Source organism: Chelonoidis abingdonii, chromosome 6 (assembly GCF_003597395.2).
Source record: "Chelonoidis abingdonii isolate Lonesome George chromosome 6, CheloAbing_2.0, whole genome shotgun sequence".
NCBI lineage: Eukaryota > Metazoa > Chordata > Testudines > Testudinidae > Chelonoidis > Chelonoidis abingdonii.
In genome coordinates this window covers 94,027,449-94,046,582 of record NC_133774.1, presented here as the reverse complement: position 1 = coordinate 94,046,582, position 19,134 = coordinate 94,027,449, and the positions used below count along the sequence as shown (strand labels likewise).

General features: G+C 43.4%; 1 protein-coding gene across 1 annotated transcript in view; it reads left to right on the top strand.

The window, feature by feature from the left end:
* The first annotated feature begins 484 nt into the window (after positions 1 to 484).
* Positions 485 to 19,134, top strand: part of LOC116823451 (programmed cell death 1 ligand 2-like) — a 33,795-nt gene continuing 15,145 nt past the window's right edge. Inside the window, exons 1-2 of the mRNA XM_032778007.2 lie at positions 485 to 743; positions 17,086 to 17,154. Of these exons, the coding sequence (XP_032633898.1) occupies positions 17,100 to 17,154 (55 nt within the window). The 5' untranslated portion in view covers positions 485 to 743; positions 17,086 to 17,099. The remainder of the gene's footprint in view (positions 744 to 17,085; positions 17,155 to 19,134) is intronic.

Below are 19,134 nucleotides of genomic sequence, written 5' to 3'. Positions count from 1 at the left end.
TTCCTTATTAATTTATTCTACCTGAGATTTGTATTAGGTTGCCCTAGAAAAGTAAGTCCTTGTTAGACAGACTGGGAAATTAAGTGGGTTTTGAGGAAAAGAAGCAGAGAGCTTTCCTTCTTGGCAAGGGGGTTTGTTAGTCTTTGGAAAGCCATTTGAATGTGCTACAGAAATGTTAGGTATTCCTTCTGCAGAAAGGGCCATATAAGCTTTTGCTGATGAGGATTAAGGAAGTTTAGTAAGAGAATGTGGTTTTACAGTGCAGTATGATCACATGGTTATTAACTCTGTGGCCAAACTCTGCCCCCTATTGCACCACACAGATGTAACTAATTGTTTTTCAGGGGATAGCCAAGATCAGAATTTGACCCAATCAGCTTATAATGTATTTTAAGCAAGTGTTCTCTGATTAGAACAGCCCTGCAAAGTGGTGAGCTCAGAGAATTCTCACTGGCTTTAAACAGTCAGAATGAAACTGAACATGTGCCCGTCCATTCCTGCGAAACATGGGTGGTTTCTTTTTGATGCAAGCTTTAGTTTTTAAAACGCATGATACGTGAGTACAATCAGAGAGTAAATGGACCATTACTGGCTGCATAAAGTGCTGGGGGATTGCTATTCTTTTCCCCTCTGAGGTTCTTGTGGCATCATACAAATAGGTTAGAGGTGCTTTGCCTTGGAAACCTTGACAATTTCAACTGCTATATGATCCCTGATTCTTCCAACAGCTACATGGGTCTGATGTGAGTATAATGCTGCTAAAATGTAAAATGATTTCTGCTGCATTTTATGATTAGCAGATAACAGCATTCCTACTTGGATTTATAGTCAGATTATCTTGCTTGATTTATAGTCAGTTTGTCTGGTTTCAGCTGGTTTGGTTTCCATTCCGATTTCAGACCAGAGATGGGTCAGAACCAAAACCCCAGCTCCAAAACAACTTCAAACCCTGGGAGGGAGGGTTTTAGAATCTAAGCCCGGATATGGATCAGAATCTTACAAATAGGTCCTCTCTGTTTCACAGGCAGAGCAAAAGCCATGGTGGTGGGGAGCAGCTTCAACTGGTAGATCAGTATGTTGCAGTTTCTGCCCACCTATTGTTCTGCCAGAGTTTATCTTACTCTGGTTTACAGCTCAGGCTTATCCTGCCTTGCTTCCAATTCACTAGGAGTTTTAGAATGTCTCTCCTAAAAAGTCGTGTTTGCTTTCTTTTACTTTGTATTAATCCCTTATTACATCCTGCATTCCAGGCTCACTGTTATACCTTGGCTTGTTGAAATCCTGCAAAATCCCCATTGACTGCATTGGGGTCAGGATTTTACCCCAGGTCTTTTGGTCCACAGTCCAGTACCCTATCTGCCAGACCATACTTCCTTTCACAGTAAAGGTGGAGTTGAGCAGTGGTATACATAAACAATGTTGCATAGGTGATGCTCCATATTATAATATGTTATTTGTCTGCCTTACTGTCCTCTCACAATATTCATAGGTTGGGGGACTCTATGCTGGGAAGCACTGATTCTGAAAAAGCTTTGGGGTGTTGTGATGAATAATTGGATGAGCTCCCAATACAATGCTGTGGTGAAAAGGGCTAATACAATCCTGGAATGCATAAGGAGGGGAATCTTGAGTCAGAGTAAAAAGGTTATTTTACATCTGTATTTGCTACTGGTGCAGCTGCTACTGGAATACTATGCCCAGTTCTGGTGTTCACAATGCAAGAATGATGTTGAAAAATCGGAGAAGGTTCTGAGAAGAGCCACGAGAATAATTAAAAGATTAGAAAACCTTCCATATAGTGATTGACTCAAGGAGCTTAATCTATTTAGCTTAACAAAGAGAAAGTTAAGGGATGACTTCATTATAGTCTAAAAGTACTATAACACTAAAGTACTAAAAGCAAAGGGTATGTGACGGGTTGGATCTCAGAAACCCCCCTGGGACTGCCACCTGATGTGCTGAGATTACCTCTGAGCCCATTTTCCCTGGCAGCTTGGAACTTCAGTACCCTGTCTTGTTGAGCCAGACATGCTAGCCTGCTGCAAACAGACTCAGGTCTGAACCGCATCCCCCAAAAGCTGCAGGCTTAACTGAAAACAACTCAGTGCTCCTGGCTCCAGGACCCAGATACCCAGTTCCCAGTGGGGTCCAAACCCCAAATAAATCTGCTTTACTCTGTATAAAGCTTACATAGGGTAAACTCAAATTGTTCACCCCCTATAACACTGATAGACAGAGATGCACAGCTGTTTGCTCCCCCCAGGGGCGACTCCAGGCCCCAGCACGCCAAGCGTGTGCTTGGGGTAGCAAGCCGCGGGGGGGCGCTCTGCTGGCGCCGTGGGGGTGGCAGGCAGGGTGCCTTCGGTGGCTTACCTGCAGAGGGTCCGCTGGTCCCGCGGCTGGTGGACCTCCCGCAGGCATGCCACCGAACGCAGCCTGCCTGCTGTGCTTGGGACGGCAAAATGCCTAGAGCCGCCCCTGGCTCCCCCAGGTATTAATATTTGCTCTGGATTAATTAATAAGCAAAAAGTGATTTTATTAAATATAAAAAGTAGGATTTAAGTGGTTCCAAGTAATAACAGGCAGAACAAAATAAATTACCAAGCAAAATAAAACAAAAACACGCAAGTCTAAGCCTAATACAGTAGGAGGCTAAATGCAGGTAAATCTCACCCTCAGAGATGTTCCAGTAAGCTTCTTTGTCAGACTAGACTCTTTCTTAGTCTGGGTCAACAAACACTTCCACTCCGGTAGTTACTGTCCTTTGTTCCAGTTTCTTTCAGGCATCTCTTTGGGATGGAGAAGCCATCTTTTGAGCCAGCTGAAGACAAAAATGGAGGGGTTTCCAGGGTCTTTCATATTCTCTTTTGTGGGCAGAAACTCCTTTGTTCTCCTGTGCAAGATCACAGCAACAAGATGGAGTCTGTAGCCACCTGAGCAAGTCAGGGCCACCCAGAGAATTCAGGGGGCCTAGGGCAAAGCAATTTTGGGGGGCCCTTCCATAAAAAAATTGCAATACTATAGAATACTATATTCTCATGGGGGCCCCTGCAGGGCCCAGGGTAAATTGTACCACTCTCTGGGTGGCCCTGGAGCAAGTCACATGTCTATGGATGATTCAGCTTTTTGCAGGCTGATACCATTGTTTACATGTTAGTTTGAACATTCCAAGGACAGCTCAGATGTGCACTGGCGTCTCCCAAAGTCCATTGTAGTTAAGTACCCCCAATTATTTGAATAACCCTTTCACACTATGTTGACTAAATCTGCCTTATGTGCTTCCTACAGCAAACACTTTAATACAAACAGAGCCAACACTCATAACTTCAGATATAAAAATGATACATGCATACAAGTAGGATGAATATATTCAGTAGCTCATAACCTTTGGAAAGATGTTACATGACATATCTAGCATAAAACATATGTCATATTTACACTCATAAGCATATTTCTATAAAGCAGCATGGGGTGCAACGTCACACCCTCCTCCTGAACGTACTGCCAGAGACATGGACACTGTCTACGGCGAAGGCAGTACATGTAAAATCCCTTTGTGTTTCTGGTCACACCCTCTTCCAGTACCTTTAAACCTTATGATGTCATTGATAGGTGTTTTAGCAAAGTTCAGGGTTCCTGGTCTCTGGGTGCCTGAAAACATGTTGGAGTATAGTACCAGTAACAGAATGCAGATAGCAACATCGGTTAAAGTGTAGGAGTCTTGGCATTTAGCCACCAATGCCATGAGGTGGTGTGCCTCAGTTTCCCCTTCCACACAGCAGTGTAGGCCTGTTATGCTTTTGCTGCTGTGCCAAGCTTCCAGCCTGTTTAGAGGTATAAACTGAAAAGCAACATGCTTGTGGGACTGTTTTGTCACTATCCCAAGCATGTACAAAAGCATTTTCCACAAATCAGGAATGTCACACATCTTTAAAGCGTTTATCGTTAGTATTAACTCCTTTGTCTTGACCCATAGATGAAGATTAACAGCAAATCTACGGTGGACAGGCTTTGTTCACACAATTTAGCTTGTTTAGTGCCTATCGCATTTTCCAGTTCCTTTGTGTACCACGGTAGGTACTCTGATACACATTCTTCTGCCTCTTTGGAGAAGGCTTTCAATTCAGGCATGTTTGAAGCTTTGGAAAGGAAAGGATGCACTGCAACCATGCCTACCCTTGGCCCCTCTTTCTGGAATTTTTTTGGGTTAGACCCTTATGAAGCTTCCCAAATGCAGAGTTTTTCTTCTGCCCAGCCTTGAAGAGACAGTATTTTTCACAAGGGTAGCAGGAATAAAATTCTTTAATGAAGTGCTTTGGACTCGTAAGGTTACCTCGGTTACCCAACTCTCTGCTCCCAACAGGTCACCTTGTTGGACTCTTCCCTCCAGGAGAACTGACCCCCCTCAGTCTTCCCTTAAAATCTGATCCACAGGAGAGGGGTTTGGCATTTTAAATGCAGATTTTTCACTGTCCCCTTGGGGAAAAGCCTCCCTACAAAAGGTGGGTAGACCCACCTGTCCCCCCTCACCTTCCATCTGGACTTCCTGCTCTGAGCTCCCCTCTGGGTCAGACACTCCTGTGTCCCCCAGAAGGGAAGGTGGTCCAGATCCAGCTGTAAGCTCACAGCTACTGGCTATGACAGACCCTTCACTGGCCATCAAAATCTGCCCCCATTTCATTCAGGTTAGGCTTGCTTGCAGCTACAGAGTCCTTGGGGTCTGTTCCCACTGCAGCAGTCACCAGGATCCCAACTTCCACCTCCAGGATACATGCCTCTGTGCAACTCTTCCAGAAGCGTGAGCTGGCTGTAATGGAGTGGGTCTCAATTTGTGCTTGTCTCTGGGCCTTGGTTTCTTTGTTTTTTAAGTCCAGGGTTTGCTGGTTTGCAGTCTCTTATCTGGCTGCTTCTGCCTCCATGGCAGCCTTTTCCTGGGCAAATTGTGCATCAATTTCAATTTGTCTCCCCTTGAGACTGTCACTCAGTGGGCTGGGATACCCTTGAGAGCCCCTTCTGCCCGAACAGGCACCCCTCCACTCCTGTCTTGCTAAGTTAGACACTCCAGTCAGCTTCAGCATAGACCCAAAGGCTGCGCCACACCCATTTGCAGTTTACTGAAACTGAAATACATTCAGCTCAGGGACTTCTTAGTTAACAGAGACTTTTCCAGTGCTCAGTGTTAAGCCTTTCTGGGCAACTTGCAACCTGTGCAGTTCTAGCTTCTTCTGATCTTCACTCTTAACTATTTTCCTTACTTTTCTGTCCCTATTTCCCTTACCCAAAATAAGCAAACAGAAAATAACAGACCAGTACCCACTTTGTCTGTTCTCCAGCCAGCACACTTAGAACTCACTTAAAATTACTACCAGTATCTCAAAGCAATCAGCTGTGCACAGATCCTGCTCGACTACACCACTGTCATGGGTTTGGTCACAGGGACCCCCGTGAGACTGCCACCTGATGTGCTGAGACTATCTCCGTTTTCCCTGGCAGCTTGGAATTTCGTTATCCTGTCTTGTTGAGCCAGACATGCTAGCCTGCTGCAAACACTGACCCAGGTCTGAACCACATCCCCCAAAATCTGCAGGCTTAACTGAAAACAGCTCAGACAGTGCTCCTGGCTCCAGCACCCAGATACCCAGTTCCCAATGGGGTCCAAACTCCAAATAAATCTGTTTTATTCTGTATAAAGCTTATACAGGGTAAACTCATAAATTGTCCCCCATCTATAACACTGATAGAGAGAGATGCACAGCTGTTTGCTCCTCCAGGTATTAATACTTGCTCTGGGTTAATCAATAAGCAACAAGTGATTTTATTAAATATAAAAAGTAGGATTTAAGTGGTTCCAAGTAATAACAGCTAGAACAAAATAACTTACCAAGCAAAATAAAGCAAAAACATGCAAGTCTAAGCCTAATACAGTAGGAGACTAAATGCAGGTAAATCTCACCCTCAGAGCTGTTCCAGTAAGCTTCTTTGACAGACTAGACTCTTTCCTAGTCTGGGTCCAACAATCACTTCCACCCCAGTAGTTATTGTCCTTTGTTCCAGTTTCTTTCAGGCATCTCTTTGGGATGGAGAGGCCATCTTTTGAGCCAGCTGAAGACAAAATGGAGGGGTTTCCAGGGTCTTTTATATTCTCTCTTTTGTGGGTGGAAACCCCTTTGTTCTCCTGTTCAAGATCACAGCAACAAGATGGAGTCTGTAGCCACCTGAGCAAGTCACAGTCTATGGATGATTCAGCTTTTTGCAGGCTGACACCATTGTTTACATGTTAGTTTGAACATTCCCAGGACAGCTCAGATGTGCACTGGAATCCCCCAAAATCCATTGTTAGTTAAGTACTCCCAATTACCTGAAAAACCCTTTCAAACTATGTTGACTAAATCTGCCTTATGTACTTCCTACAGCAAACACTATAATACAAACATAGTGCCAACACTCATTACTTCAGGTATAAAAATGATACATACATACAAATAGGATGAATATATTCAGTAGCTCATAACCTTTGCAAAGATATGTTACATGGCATATCTAGCATAAAATATATTCCAGTTATGTCATATTTTTCACTCATAAGCATATTTCTATAAAGCATTATGGGGTGCAATGTCACAAGGTACACATATTTAATAATGGGATTTTCCTTCTAACCGAGAAAAGTATAACATGATCCAACGGCTGGAAGTTAGAGCTAGACAAATTCAGACTGGAAATAAGGTGCACATTTTTAAGAGAGAGAATAATTAACCACTGGAATAATTTACAAGGGTGATGGTGGAGTCTCCATCACTGACAACTTTTAAATCCAGGTTGGATGTTTTTCTAAAAGATGTACTGTCGGAATTATTTTGGGGAAATTCTATGGACTGTGCTATACAGGAGCTTGGACTAGAGGATAACAATGGTCCCTTCTAATCTTGGAATCTATGAATCTATTAAAAGTGTATCTATACCACTGCGTTCTATTAGATGAAATGTCCCTTACTTTTCTCAGAGGGATGTCCAGGGCCGTCCAGAGGATTCAGGGGGCCTCAGGCAGGGCCGGGTCTTCGGTGGCAATTCGGCAGCGGGTCCCTCCCTCCGAGAAGGACCCATCGCTGAATTGCTGCCAAAGAATGAAGCAGTGGCGGTAGAGCAGCCTAAGTGCCGCCGATTGCGACATTTTTTTTTCCCCACCGTTAGCGGTGCTTATACTCACCAGGCGGCGCTCCGAGGCATCAGTAGCACTTCAGCAGCGGGTCCTTCACTTGCTCTGAGTCTTCCGCTGCACTGAAGGACTTGCCGCCTAAGACCCGGAGTAAGTGAAGGGCCTGCCGTGGAAGTGCAGCAGAAAACCCGGAGCGACTTGCGGGGCCCTTGCAGGGCCTGTGGCCTGAGGCAAATTGCCCCACTTGCCCCCCTCCGGGCGGTCCTGGGGATGTTATAAGAATACATTATTAATTAACGTTTGTAAAGCACTTTGCAGAGCAAAAATGCTATACAAATGCTGAGTACACTGTCCAGGACATGGCCATCTGCAGATATGGAGATGGAGGAGGAGAACAGTTTAGGGATGATTATTATGCATGGTTTGTTAGACTATAAGCTTTCTGGGGCAGGGACTTCATTTGTGTTAGTACAGTGCCTAGCTCCGCAATGACCTGATGATGACTTGGGTCTTTAGTTGCTGTTATAATAATGATATTAATAATGGTGGCAAACGGGAAGTACGAGTTATGAAGACAGGAGCTGGAATTGTTTGAAGGTTGTCTTCTTACCCAGCAGAAGCATTTCCATCTTTGAATAATTTAGATGAAAGAAATAAGAGATGAAGCCACAAATTTACCTGGTCCACAAAGACATCGAGAGTGTGGAAGGCAGAGCACCTGCATAGCCCTGACAGTTTCTAATTCTGTCTATATTCTACTTATCTAAATTATCCCTGAAGTTTCAAATGGGTGCAACAGTATATTGAATTTCCCTTCCTAAACCCCATCGTGTAATCCCTTTGAAGTCAGTGGTGTTTTATCAGGGACAAGTTTGTTCTTGAACAAGAATAATTTCCAAGCTGCTTTAAAACAGGGGTTCTCAAACTAGGGGTCAGGACCCCTTAGGGGGCCGTGAGGTTATTACATGGGGGGTCACGAGCTGTCAGCCTCCACCCCAAACCCCGCTTTGTCTCCAACATTTATAATGGTGTTAAATTTATAAAAAAATGTTTTTAATTTATAGGGGGGGGTCAGACTCAGAGGCCTGATATGTGAAAGGGGTCACCTGTACAAAAGTTTGAGAACCACTGCTTTAAAACAATGCAAAGTAGCTGAAACTGTCTTTGAATTGTAGCATTTTGTGAAAAGACGCATAAAAGTTCTGTCAGATCTGTGGTAATTTTGTGCCTTGTAACATGTTCGGGGTATCACCAAGGAGTGGGTTTTCATCAAGCAATACAAAATACTATAAAACAGCACGTAATAGTGGTTGTGGTAGGTGGGGTTTCTGCAGCATAGTATATTAGTATAATTCATTACAGTTATTTGTACAGCATCATAGTGTGCATGTAGCTTTATAGGCACATAAAACTGAAAATCCCTGATACGAGGTCCTTGCAATCTATATAGAACAAATAGAATCTTAGAACAAACAGAAAATATTTTAGGCAAGTTTTTAAAAAATGGGGGCTAAAATTAGGATCCTGAGTCCATATTTAAGCACTTAAATAAGGTGGTAGGAGCCTAATTTTAAGCACCATTTTTGAAAATCTCAGGCTTTGATGTTTTTCTCCTCAAGTGCGTGTGTGTACGTTTGTATGTACATGTGTGTACGCCGATGGATTTAATGGAAACATTTTATAGTGGTAATGAGAGACTCTCAGGAATGGTGATACTGTTAAAATATCAAGCTCACTTAATATCAACATAGTTTATAGACTATCCCATTTCATGGAAATTTGTTTTCAATGAGCCAAACCATTTTGCACTAGTTTAGTGTGACTGTGTCTATTTAATCTCAATTGGTATTAAGTAATATCCTGTTTAATGTTAATTGAAAACAAATTATTTCCTGTTCTAAAGGCACCTTAGGTCTTCTGTTAAGCTTGTGCAAACCCATTAATTCTGGCAGGTAGAATTTAGCCCTTTATATCAATTACGGTATGTGCTATAAATGAAGTATTTTCATTTTTCAAATAACAGTATTATGTTCTCAATCTAGTTGTATAGTTTCCATGTACAAGTTATGTGAACAATGTTAAGGGCAGATAAGAACAATGGTTTCCATTTTTAGTATTACAGAATTGAACAAAAATGCCCTTACTTCTGTGATTTCTTTTTCAGCTTAAGGCTGTTTAAATAAACTTGTTGGGAAATAATGAATAATGTCAATATATGTTGGAACAAATTGGAATTAAATTAAATTAGCTCTATACTACACTTAGGCCCTGATTATGCAAAAATTACATATTATTTATGTGACAAAGGACCAGCTATGTAAGCGAGGGTTTGTACAAACAGGCCCTGAAGGTGAAAGAGGGCTAAATTCTGTAGGAACGTAGTTTATAGAACAACCGAAAGAACACAATCCAAATTTAACTGATAGGTCCTACTAAGTGTGGAAAAGGATGAGATTAAAGGACATGGGCAAAATTCTTTCCTCAGCTATGTGTGCATCTAAGAATAAGAATTTAGTTCTCAGCACCACACATGATAGGTACTCTTCTTAGCCAAGAGACTGGCTCCTAGTGTTGGCTCTCATTCATTATATTGGCCTCCTTACTGCACTGACATGTTCCTATATGTAAAAGAGTTTCACAACATATTAAATAGTATCACCACACCTTTGTTGTGCCACTTATTGCTTAATTCTGGAGCAAGTGGGCTGCTCAGATATTGCAATAATGGAGGCTACGTAAGAACCTAGAGAGATGGATGGATGGGAGGGGGACACAAAGAACACCTTCTCTCTGACTGGCCGGGAGCAGGGAACACATTAAATCCTCTGCAGAGATAGCGGAGCTACCAGTCTGATATACACAACTTTGGAGGTGCCAGGAACAATTCTGGATGACTCACTTCTGGGGAAAGCTTTATTTCCAGAAAAATGAGTAAAGTTGAGGTTATTTCTTTTTATACCCCCTCCAATGTTACCAGAATCTCTGCTATATTAAAAGCAGTACTCCCACGTTTCAGTTTCTAAAGGCCAGATTCTGATACCCTTCATTGTGGTAAATAGAATCTTGTCCTATCAATATCCCATTGAAGTCAATGAAACCACTCATGCAGTAGGGTGTTACCAGTAGTCCCTGGTGGCCTTTAGGTGTATGTGTGGTGCCTTTTCAAGCCAATATGTACAACTGAAGGTGGGATCATCAATGACCCATTGCTCCCTGGCTCTACCACTGCTCATAATCTGGCTCCGCTATTGGGTGTTACCCGATGTGAAATAGGGTGCCAGAATCTGTTCTCCCAAGGAATTTATAACTTATCTAAGATTTTCCTTAAATCTTGGAGAAGAGGAGTAAATTTGTATATTTTTTCTTAGGATCTCTTGTACATTACTATATTGTCTTACTGCTGACTGCATAAGAGTTTTATAAGTCAGAAAAATTCAATTGTTGATGACCTTTGATACAAACTTCTACCATGTATATACACAAAGCACCAATATTTTAGCAATGGGCTTCTACCTTAGCTGGTGACAAGTTCCATGTCTCAGCAGTGTGTGTGTTTAAAGAGGGAAGATGGAGTGAGGGAGAGGAGGAAGGGAAAGGGACACAGGACTCTATTTGTTTCCCCATTTAAGCAAAAATGTTTCCTCAAAATCATAATCAAGGAAGGAGACAAAACCACTTGCAAGCAAACTTATTTAAAGTGCTCTTCACTAGAAATGTGTTCCTTAAAAAAATGCTGAGTGGATGATATATAATTTGAACTGGAGTTGTAGGGCAGACAAGAAACTAGGAATGTATCTTCCCCTACAGGAAATTTTTCAAAAATACTTGAGAATTGGTGCATTCCAATGGCAAATGATTTGCTTGAGCACCTAAGTCATCTCATACAAGGACTGAATCCAGAGAGGTGGTGAATTTCACCAGAGGATGGGGAATTACCCAAAGCATCCCTTTGATTTGGTGGTGGAATTTTAACAAGGTACTATCACTAGCCCCTCCCACCCCCACCCCAATGTCCCATTTAGCACACTACTGAGCAAACACCTTTAGTTATGTATCTTTTGGTCCCTGAAAAGACCACAAGTGATGGTGCTAATTTGAGCCTAGTACTTGCTGTGAAATAGGAAGGCTGTTGTAAAGAGGATTATGGATTTTTTTCCTTTCTTTCTCACACTCATTCTGTCACTCTCTCATACTTACTGTCCTGCTCACGCTTTCACAATCTCTGGCTATGTCTTCACTTCAACCTAGCCCCAAGATAGGAAATCACAAGTTAGCTGTCTCACTTTATCCTGTATCAGTAGAGTGTTTCACACTGTAGAAGAGCAGTCAATTACCAGACACTTGCTGTCACATACCATGTCCACATTGGCACTGAATCTAATTGTGAGAGTTACGCAGCTCTCTGGGTTTGAGTTCCATGGTTCACAGCACCACAAACACACTGCTCCACTCTATGCTCACTTTCGCAGGGCACTCTGGGACAGTTATTCTGTCCTTCCTGGGAATTGTGGGCAGAAATGGCCTAGGCCTGGAAATTCATTTTCGAGCATGGCCCAAGCTGGTGTGCTGTGTCCTCCTGGTGCCCTAAAGTATAGATCTCACTTGTCCAAAAAACTGGGACCAACTGCTGCTCTTTTTTATGGAGACCATGTTTCTTTGGTGTTCTTCCAGAGAAGCTGGTACCAAAAAATGGTGACTGTGTTACAGAGGTGGCTTTTTGGCTTTGAGAACACAGCAGCTTGTTGTTACAAGCAGGAGACAAAGCCAGCACCATGAGTACATGATGGCATGGACCCAGTTGCTACTGTCTTCCATGCCAGACCCTCCATCCCACAATGCAGACTTCTGGATCAGGATCACAAGCACAAGGTGATGGACTACATCATGATGAATACATGACCAGCAGCGGGCCCAGAACTTTCATATGAGGACAGTCACGTTTTTGGAATTGTGTTTCCCTGGCCCTCGAGCACCGGGACACTCTGATGAGAAAGGGAATATTGATCCAGAAATGTGTTTCTATCACTTTGTAGAAGCTGACAGCCCCATGTTGTTACTAATCTGTTGGCAATCCGTTCATGGGTTGGCAACTCCACCTTTGGCACAATGGACATGGACGTTTGCAAGGCAATTACTGCTGTGCTAGCCCCCAGAGTTGTAAAAAGTTAGAAGAATCTCTGAAATAATTGTGGGGTTTGAATGGCAATGTTTCCCCAGCATCAGGATCTATTGTATAGTATACCCATCTTGCTACGTTAGAGCAAGTAAGTACCTTAACAGGAAAAGATACTGCTCTACCATCATGGCAGATTAATAGACACCTACATAGGATGCATGGACAGAGTGCACAGTCACAGGATGTTCTAGAGATCTGGCCTATTTCAGTATGGGCAAACTGGTACTTTATTCCCTCCTAATGCCACTGGAACAGAGGTAGAGTGTGAAGGATAGAGCTGATTCAGAGTCGTTCCATGGTTTCTTAACTTGCTCCAACCCCAGCCAGAGTTGTCCATAAGTTGGGGGACATAGTATCCTGGAGATGAAACTATGGGACTAGGCAGGAGTCAGCAGAAGAACTTTGAGCTGACTGGCTCGTGATATGGAAAAGTCTCAAACGCATCCCTCTGAAATACCAGAACCTTCCCGCTCCTCCAAAATTTCACTTTGATAAGTAAGGCTTTTTACCAGAGGGAAGGGAAAAGAAGGCAGTCCCAGTGAAATCAGCATTGGTAATTATGTCAAACCAATACCAGGCTATTGTGCTCACAAAATGTTGGGGAACTGAGGCACAATAGTAAACTCAGTTGCCCAAGGTCTCAGCGTGAGTGATTGGCAGAGCCAGAAACGCAAATGAGAGATGGAATTCTGGCATCACTGAAGTCAATGGGAGTTTTGCCACTGACTTCAATGAAGCCAGGATGATATCCTAGGTTTCCTGACCCTCCATCTATTGAAGTATCCTCGGGTCTATGCTAGACAGTTGAGATGGGCTTGAGACCAAACCCCAGATCTGAATGCCCCCAAACTTTGGGATGTTTGGACCCCGATCTGGATCAGAACTTGGTAGCTAAGTCCTCCAAGTATGTTTGCTGAGGTGAATGCACTGTGTTAACATTCAAACAAGTAAATGTTTTAATGAACTATGATTTACTGAGGGGAAAAAATGGGAAGTGGTGCTTCAAAGCAACTAATAAAATGTATAGGTTGTGGCCTAAATATCACAACTGCCCTGGAATTTCCCCTTCCTTTTGGTTTGTGGGACCCAATGAATATGTTATACTGATGAAGCAGATTTAGTTGAGTTCTGTTACAAAAGGGACAGCAGGAAAAACTGGGTCCTGGCATGTACCTTGATCCATTTCCCTATCTGTAAAGACTTGTAGCCTTCCAATTGTTTTTATTTTCCTTCTAAGGAAAAAACTCCTTAGAAAAGAATTACTTTTCTTTCTTGCTAACTTCAAAGAGTTAAGGACACTAAGCAGGCTCAGGCTGTAGGGTCCTGGTTTTCAAATGTGCTGCATATCCAAAATTCCAGGGGAAGTGAATGATTGCTGTGGGTGCTCATCATCTCTGAAAATTAAGCCTTAAGTCCTCATCTAACACTTCTTTCAATAACCTCAGGTGTCAGTGTCTGTGACTGCCTCTGATAGTCTCTCACACACATTAGTTACTCTCAACTCCAGCTCAGTACAATAAAATTTTATTTTGTACAGCCTCTTTCACTGAAACTGTATGTCAATACACTTTATGGAGTATTGTGTATTTTACAAACGACTTTATACTGCAGAATGGATGACAGCGTATGATATGGCACAGAACACAGCAAAGTTTGCAGTCATAAGGTTAATAACAGAGGGAGAAAATATATGAGATTTGAACAGAGATGCATTGACAACCAATGAGGCAGAAAGTCTGTTGATGCAAGAGCTGTGGAGGTGAAGGCTCTTTCACTAACAGTGGAGAAATTCTGGGAAGGGGCAAAGGGGAAGCTGGTGCTAAAAGAGCAGCAGGAACGGCAAGGTTAGAAAAGACCAGAAAGAGATACGGTGCATAAAGTTGGCAGAAAAGTATTTCTTCTTGTGTTTTGAGATTAGTAGCCTATTACTATCTTAAATAGTTTTGTGACATGCAATGACTCTACACTTCTTAGAACATTTAAGAACTCAGTCATGTCCCCTAATCTCTTTTCCAATTAATACAATACACCTAAAGTCCCTAAACTCTCCTTGTAATTATGACACTCAAGATCCTTATCATTTTCATTGCTTCCTTCTATACTTTTTCTGGTGCTTCAATAACTTTCCTGTAATCTGGTGCCCAGATTGTCTATGGTATCGTAGGGATGATCTCCCTCACTGTTATTCATATGGTCCCATACTGAGGTCTTCTATTTATCCAGCCTATTTTTAAACTGTCATCATTTCTGACAGACACTGCATCATAGAGTATGAAAGTTAATCATAGAAATTGGACTTATTAGATCATGAAGTGCATCACAAGCCAATGCAGAATTAGGAACATAGAAATTGCCAGATTGTATCAGACTCATTGTCCATTTAGTCCAGTTCCTATCTCCAAATGTGGGCAGCACCAGACACTTCAGAGGAAGATGTAATCATTCCACAGTAGGCAGATGTGCAACAGAGATTGCTGTAAGCTCTAAAGCATGACATTTCGATCACTTCCCATTTTTTTGCATTAACTGTTACAATTGTGGATGTTCTTGTATTCCATATAAATGTCCAGTTCCTTTTTGTCTTTAAGTTCTTTGCCTCAATGGCATCCTATGACAATGAGTTATGCACTGAATACTAAAGGCTTTTGAAATCAGTATTTAGTTTTCTACCTTCAATTTTATTTCCATGTTCCCTATAGTACCTTTTATTTTATTTTATCTACTTCAGTAATGACAATAACAATGATTATGGTAGCCCTCAGAGGCCCCATGCAGAAATTGGAGCCCTATCATTCAAGGCATAGTAAATATATAAATCAAAAAGACAGTCCCTGTCCCAAAGAGCTTACAATCTAAATGCAAGAGTAGAGACAACAGAGAGATACATTTGGAGGGTTGGGGGGACGAGCAGAAGGTATCAGTGAGACAATTTATATTAAAGTTCCAAGTGACAGGGCTTTCACCACTTCTCTTGGAAGTCTCTTAATTTGATTGCTCCTAGCTATGTGGCGGCCTTCTTTTACCACCCTGGTAACTTCTCCCCCTCCTTGGTTTTACGATTTAAATACTTATTGCTTAGTCAGCCTACATGGATTTAATTCTTGTAGTCTTTCCTCATTAAGTGGTTCCCCCTTGAACCATGAACCCTTTTGTTATTCTTCTTGGAACTCCTAGTTTGTCAACATCTGTGTAGTAGTGAATATGATTAATGTGTTATTTCCCCTCCCATTTAAGATCATGGAAATGTTAAATAAGACTTGCCATTACACCAGCCACTGCTGCTCCTCACTGCATGACCCCTTCCAATATCAAAAGTAACATTGTTCATACCTAAGGCTATGTTTTAGTCATGGGCATTTTTAGTAAAAGTCATGGACAGGTCATGGGCAGTAAACAAAAATTCACGGCCCATGACCTGTCCATGACTTATACTATATACCCCTAACTAAAACTTTGGGAGGGGGCCATGGGTGATTGGGGGGGGCAGTCAGGGCGCTGTGAGTGCTGGGGGAGGTGGCCCAGGACCCCCGCTGGTGCTGGGGAGGGGCGTGGCCCATGGCCTGCTGCCTGGGTCCCCCACTGGTGCTGGGGTGGATGGCTGGCAGGGTTGATAGGGGCACCCTACCCATCTCTGCATGTCCCTGCAGCTCCTAGGTGGCAGAGGAGCCAGGGGACTATGCGCACTGCTCCTGCCACAAGTGCTGGCTGCACAGCTCCCACTGGCCAGAAACCACAGCCAATGGGAGCTGCGGGGGCATGGACCGTGGGCGTGGGCGTGGGCAGAGTGCAGTGTGGAGCCCCCTGGCCCCTCCGCTACCTAGGAGCTGCAGAGCCATGCCAGTGGGAGCTGGGGAGCCCCCCTCCCCGTCCTGAGCCAGCACCAGCTAGTGCAGAAGTCATGGAGGTCATGGAAAGTCATGGAATCCATGACTTCCATGACCTCCATGACAGACTCAAAGCCTTATTCATACCCTCTCCAGATTTGAATTATTTTTTAGAGTATAGAGAGAACAGAATAAGCTTTCCACTCCAGAAAGTCCCTTCATGAAAAATCTAACCTCTTTTGACCAGACTAAAGGCCAGACTTTCCCTGACCTTTGCATGGGTGAGTGGGAGAGAGGATAGATGGAGGCCTCCCTTTCCCTTTGTGTGTCCTACACTGAGATCTAAAACACATACAGGCCATGAGCACAGAGGGCTCATGTGAAAATTCCACTAAAAGGGTGACTGAGGTGAAGAGGAGACGAAGTCAGGGCTGTTCTACTATCAAGCCACAGAGCATCCCAGACTCCTTCAGCTATGCGAGTTTGGGAAGTATGTTTATACATGCACAAAGCTTTACTGACTATGAAAATTCATCTTCAGTTGCTTATAATATTAATGGGTACAGTTTCAAAGCAAGGTTATTGTAGTTACTGTAAGAAATAATCCTGGAAAGTATCTGGTGTCGATAAGTCCCTTTTGGACTCTTGAAATCATAAAGGCTCAGATGCGGATCTCTAAAAGTGATTTCCCTGTTTTCAGTGTCAGAATTTAGTGTACCACAATATACAGCATGTGCCTGTGTGTCATCATAACCCGGAAAGTCACTTGATTCAGTCAGCATGTAAGGTCCTATTTATATTTTCTGACATTTAAAAACCTGGAAAATGGGTTAACTTTTAGTGATAACTTTATGGTAAAGGAGTTTGCTACATCTCAGTATGATAAGGCAGTTGGGAAAATTTAAGATGCTAATATTGTTGTGTTTTAGACTCCTCTGAGAAAATGTTCAGAATCCTGTCAATCCTGATATTGGAAGTGCAGCTCTACTTGATAAGAGGTGAGAGATCTTCTCTTTTAACGTTCATCAATATAACTGGCATAAGAATACAGCCTTTATACTTGCATTTCAAAGTCTTCACTAAGATTTGCAAAAGTGACTAATGATTTTTGGGAGATCTGTTTTGAGCGTCCAACTGGAGGAGGCTTGTAGGGCAGGGACGTAGCCACGGGTGGGTACTGGGTGGGCCACAGCCCACCCACTTAGCATCCAGGCCCACCACCATAGTCTTAGCTCTGCTCCAGCCCCAGTGCTTGCCCCGCTCCGCCTGTCTGCCCGGCGTTCCAGCCGGGGAGTCAGGTTGAGGGCTCACCCCACGCCCACCCAGCACTCCAGCTGGGGAGCAGAGTTGGGGCGCGAGAGCTTGCCTACCTGCAAGCCCCAGTGCCCCAACCCCACTCCCCTGGGTGCGTGACGGGGCCCCTGCCCCTGGCCAGTGTGTCCATTGTGCCTCGTAAGGCCGGCTGGAGAGGATGGGGGAAAGCAGCTCTGATCCCTTCTGGCCCCCTTCCCCTGTCACTACCCACCAACCCAAAGTCGGGGCCCACCCAAGTATCCCATCCTGGCTACACCATTGTTGTAGGGGCCAGATTTTCAAAGTGCAGGTGCTCAGCACTTCCGAAAATCAGGGTCCTTTAAGAAATCTCATATGGGGCATCCAAAAACTGAAACATCCACAATCACTAGTGACTTTTAAAAATCTTGGGTGTTTCCCTCCAAGTGGCACCCATCAATTTTTCCATAAATGGCCATTTTCTTAACAGAGACATTTTTCTTCGTCCGTATCCACTGATCCATTTGTTTTTTCCTCTCTATCTAATCTGTTTATCTAATCTATCCGCTTCATGTGACACCTCCATCACCATGGCAGCTGAGCACCTAAATCATCCAATCCTCATCACCCGAAAATTATCAGGCTTCTAGCTACACAATAACTCACTCTTGCACATTTAGTGAAACTAAATGACTTTAACTGGATAAGAGAGAAATAAACAAAATAAAAACAAAGGCCTCAGATAAGTCCAATCCTATTATTAAACTGTTAAAAGCAACAAAGAATCTTGTGGCACCTTAAGGACTAACAGATGTATTGGAGCATGAGCTTTTGTGGGTGAATGCCCACGCGTGCGTCTGACGAAGTGGGCATTCACCCATGAAAGCTTATGCTCCAATACATCTGTTAGTCTTTAAGGTGCCACAGGACTCTTTGTTGCTTTTTACAGATCCAGACTAACACAGCTACCCCTCTGATATTAAACTGTTAGTAGTTATTAAATATTTGATTTGTGGTAACATCAAAGGCCCCACTCAGGATCGAGGTCCCATGTACCAGATGTTACACAAATACATAAGAAGTCACAGTTAGGGACTAGAGACAAGTCAAGGAATAGGCTAGCTGTCCATATAAGGAATGGGCTAGGGAAAATAAATCTTTGGACCCAGATCTATGTTGTCCTAATATCCCTTTATGCCTCTACCCACTGAGGAATATCTCCAATATAGAGGCTATTTGGATGGCAAAGCCAGCTATAGTCCCTGGCTTAGGGCTTCTATCTAAAACACTTATATGGCCCCCATCAATGTAGTATCTGAGTGCATTTCAATCTTTAATGTATTTATCCTCCCAATACTCCTGTGCGGTAGGGAGGCACTATTACCCCCATTTTACAGGTAGTGAGCTGAGGCACAGAGAGACTACGCAACCTGCTCAAAGTCACACAGGAAGTCAGTGCTAGAGAGGGAAATTGAACCCACATCTCTTAAGCGCCAGGCTGGCATCTGAACTACTGGACCATCCTTCCTCTCTAGCAGGGCCCCAGCAGGTTTTTTGCTGCCCCAAGCAAAAAAAAATTTGGCTGCCCCCACCCTAGCCCTGCTCCCCTCCCTGCTGCCCCAGCCCTGGGCTCTCCCCCCACCTGCACCCCCTGCTGCTCCAGCCCTGGGCTCTCCCTCCCCACCCTATGCTGCCCCAGCTCTGGG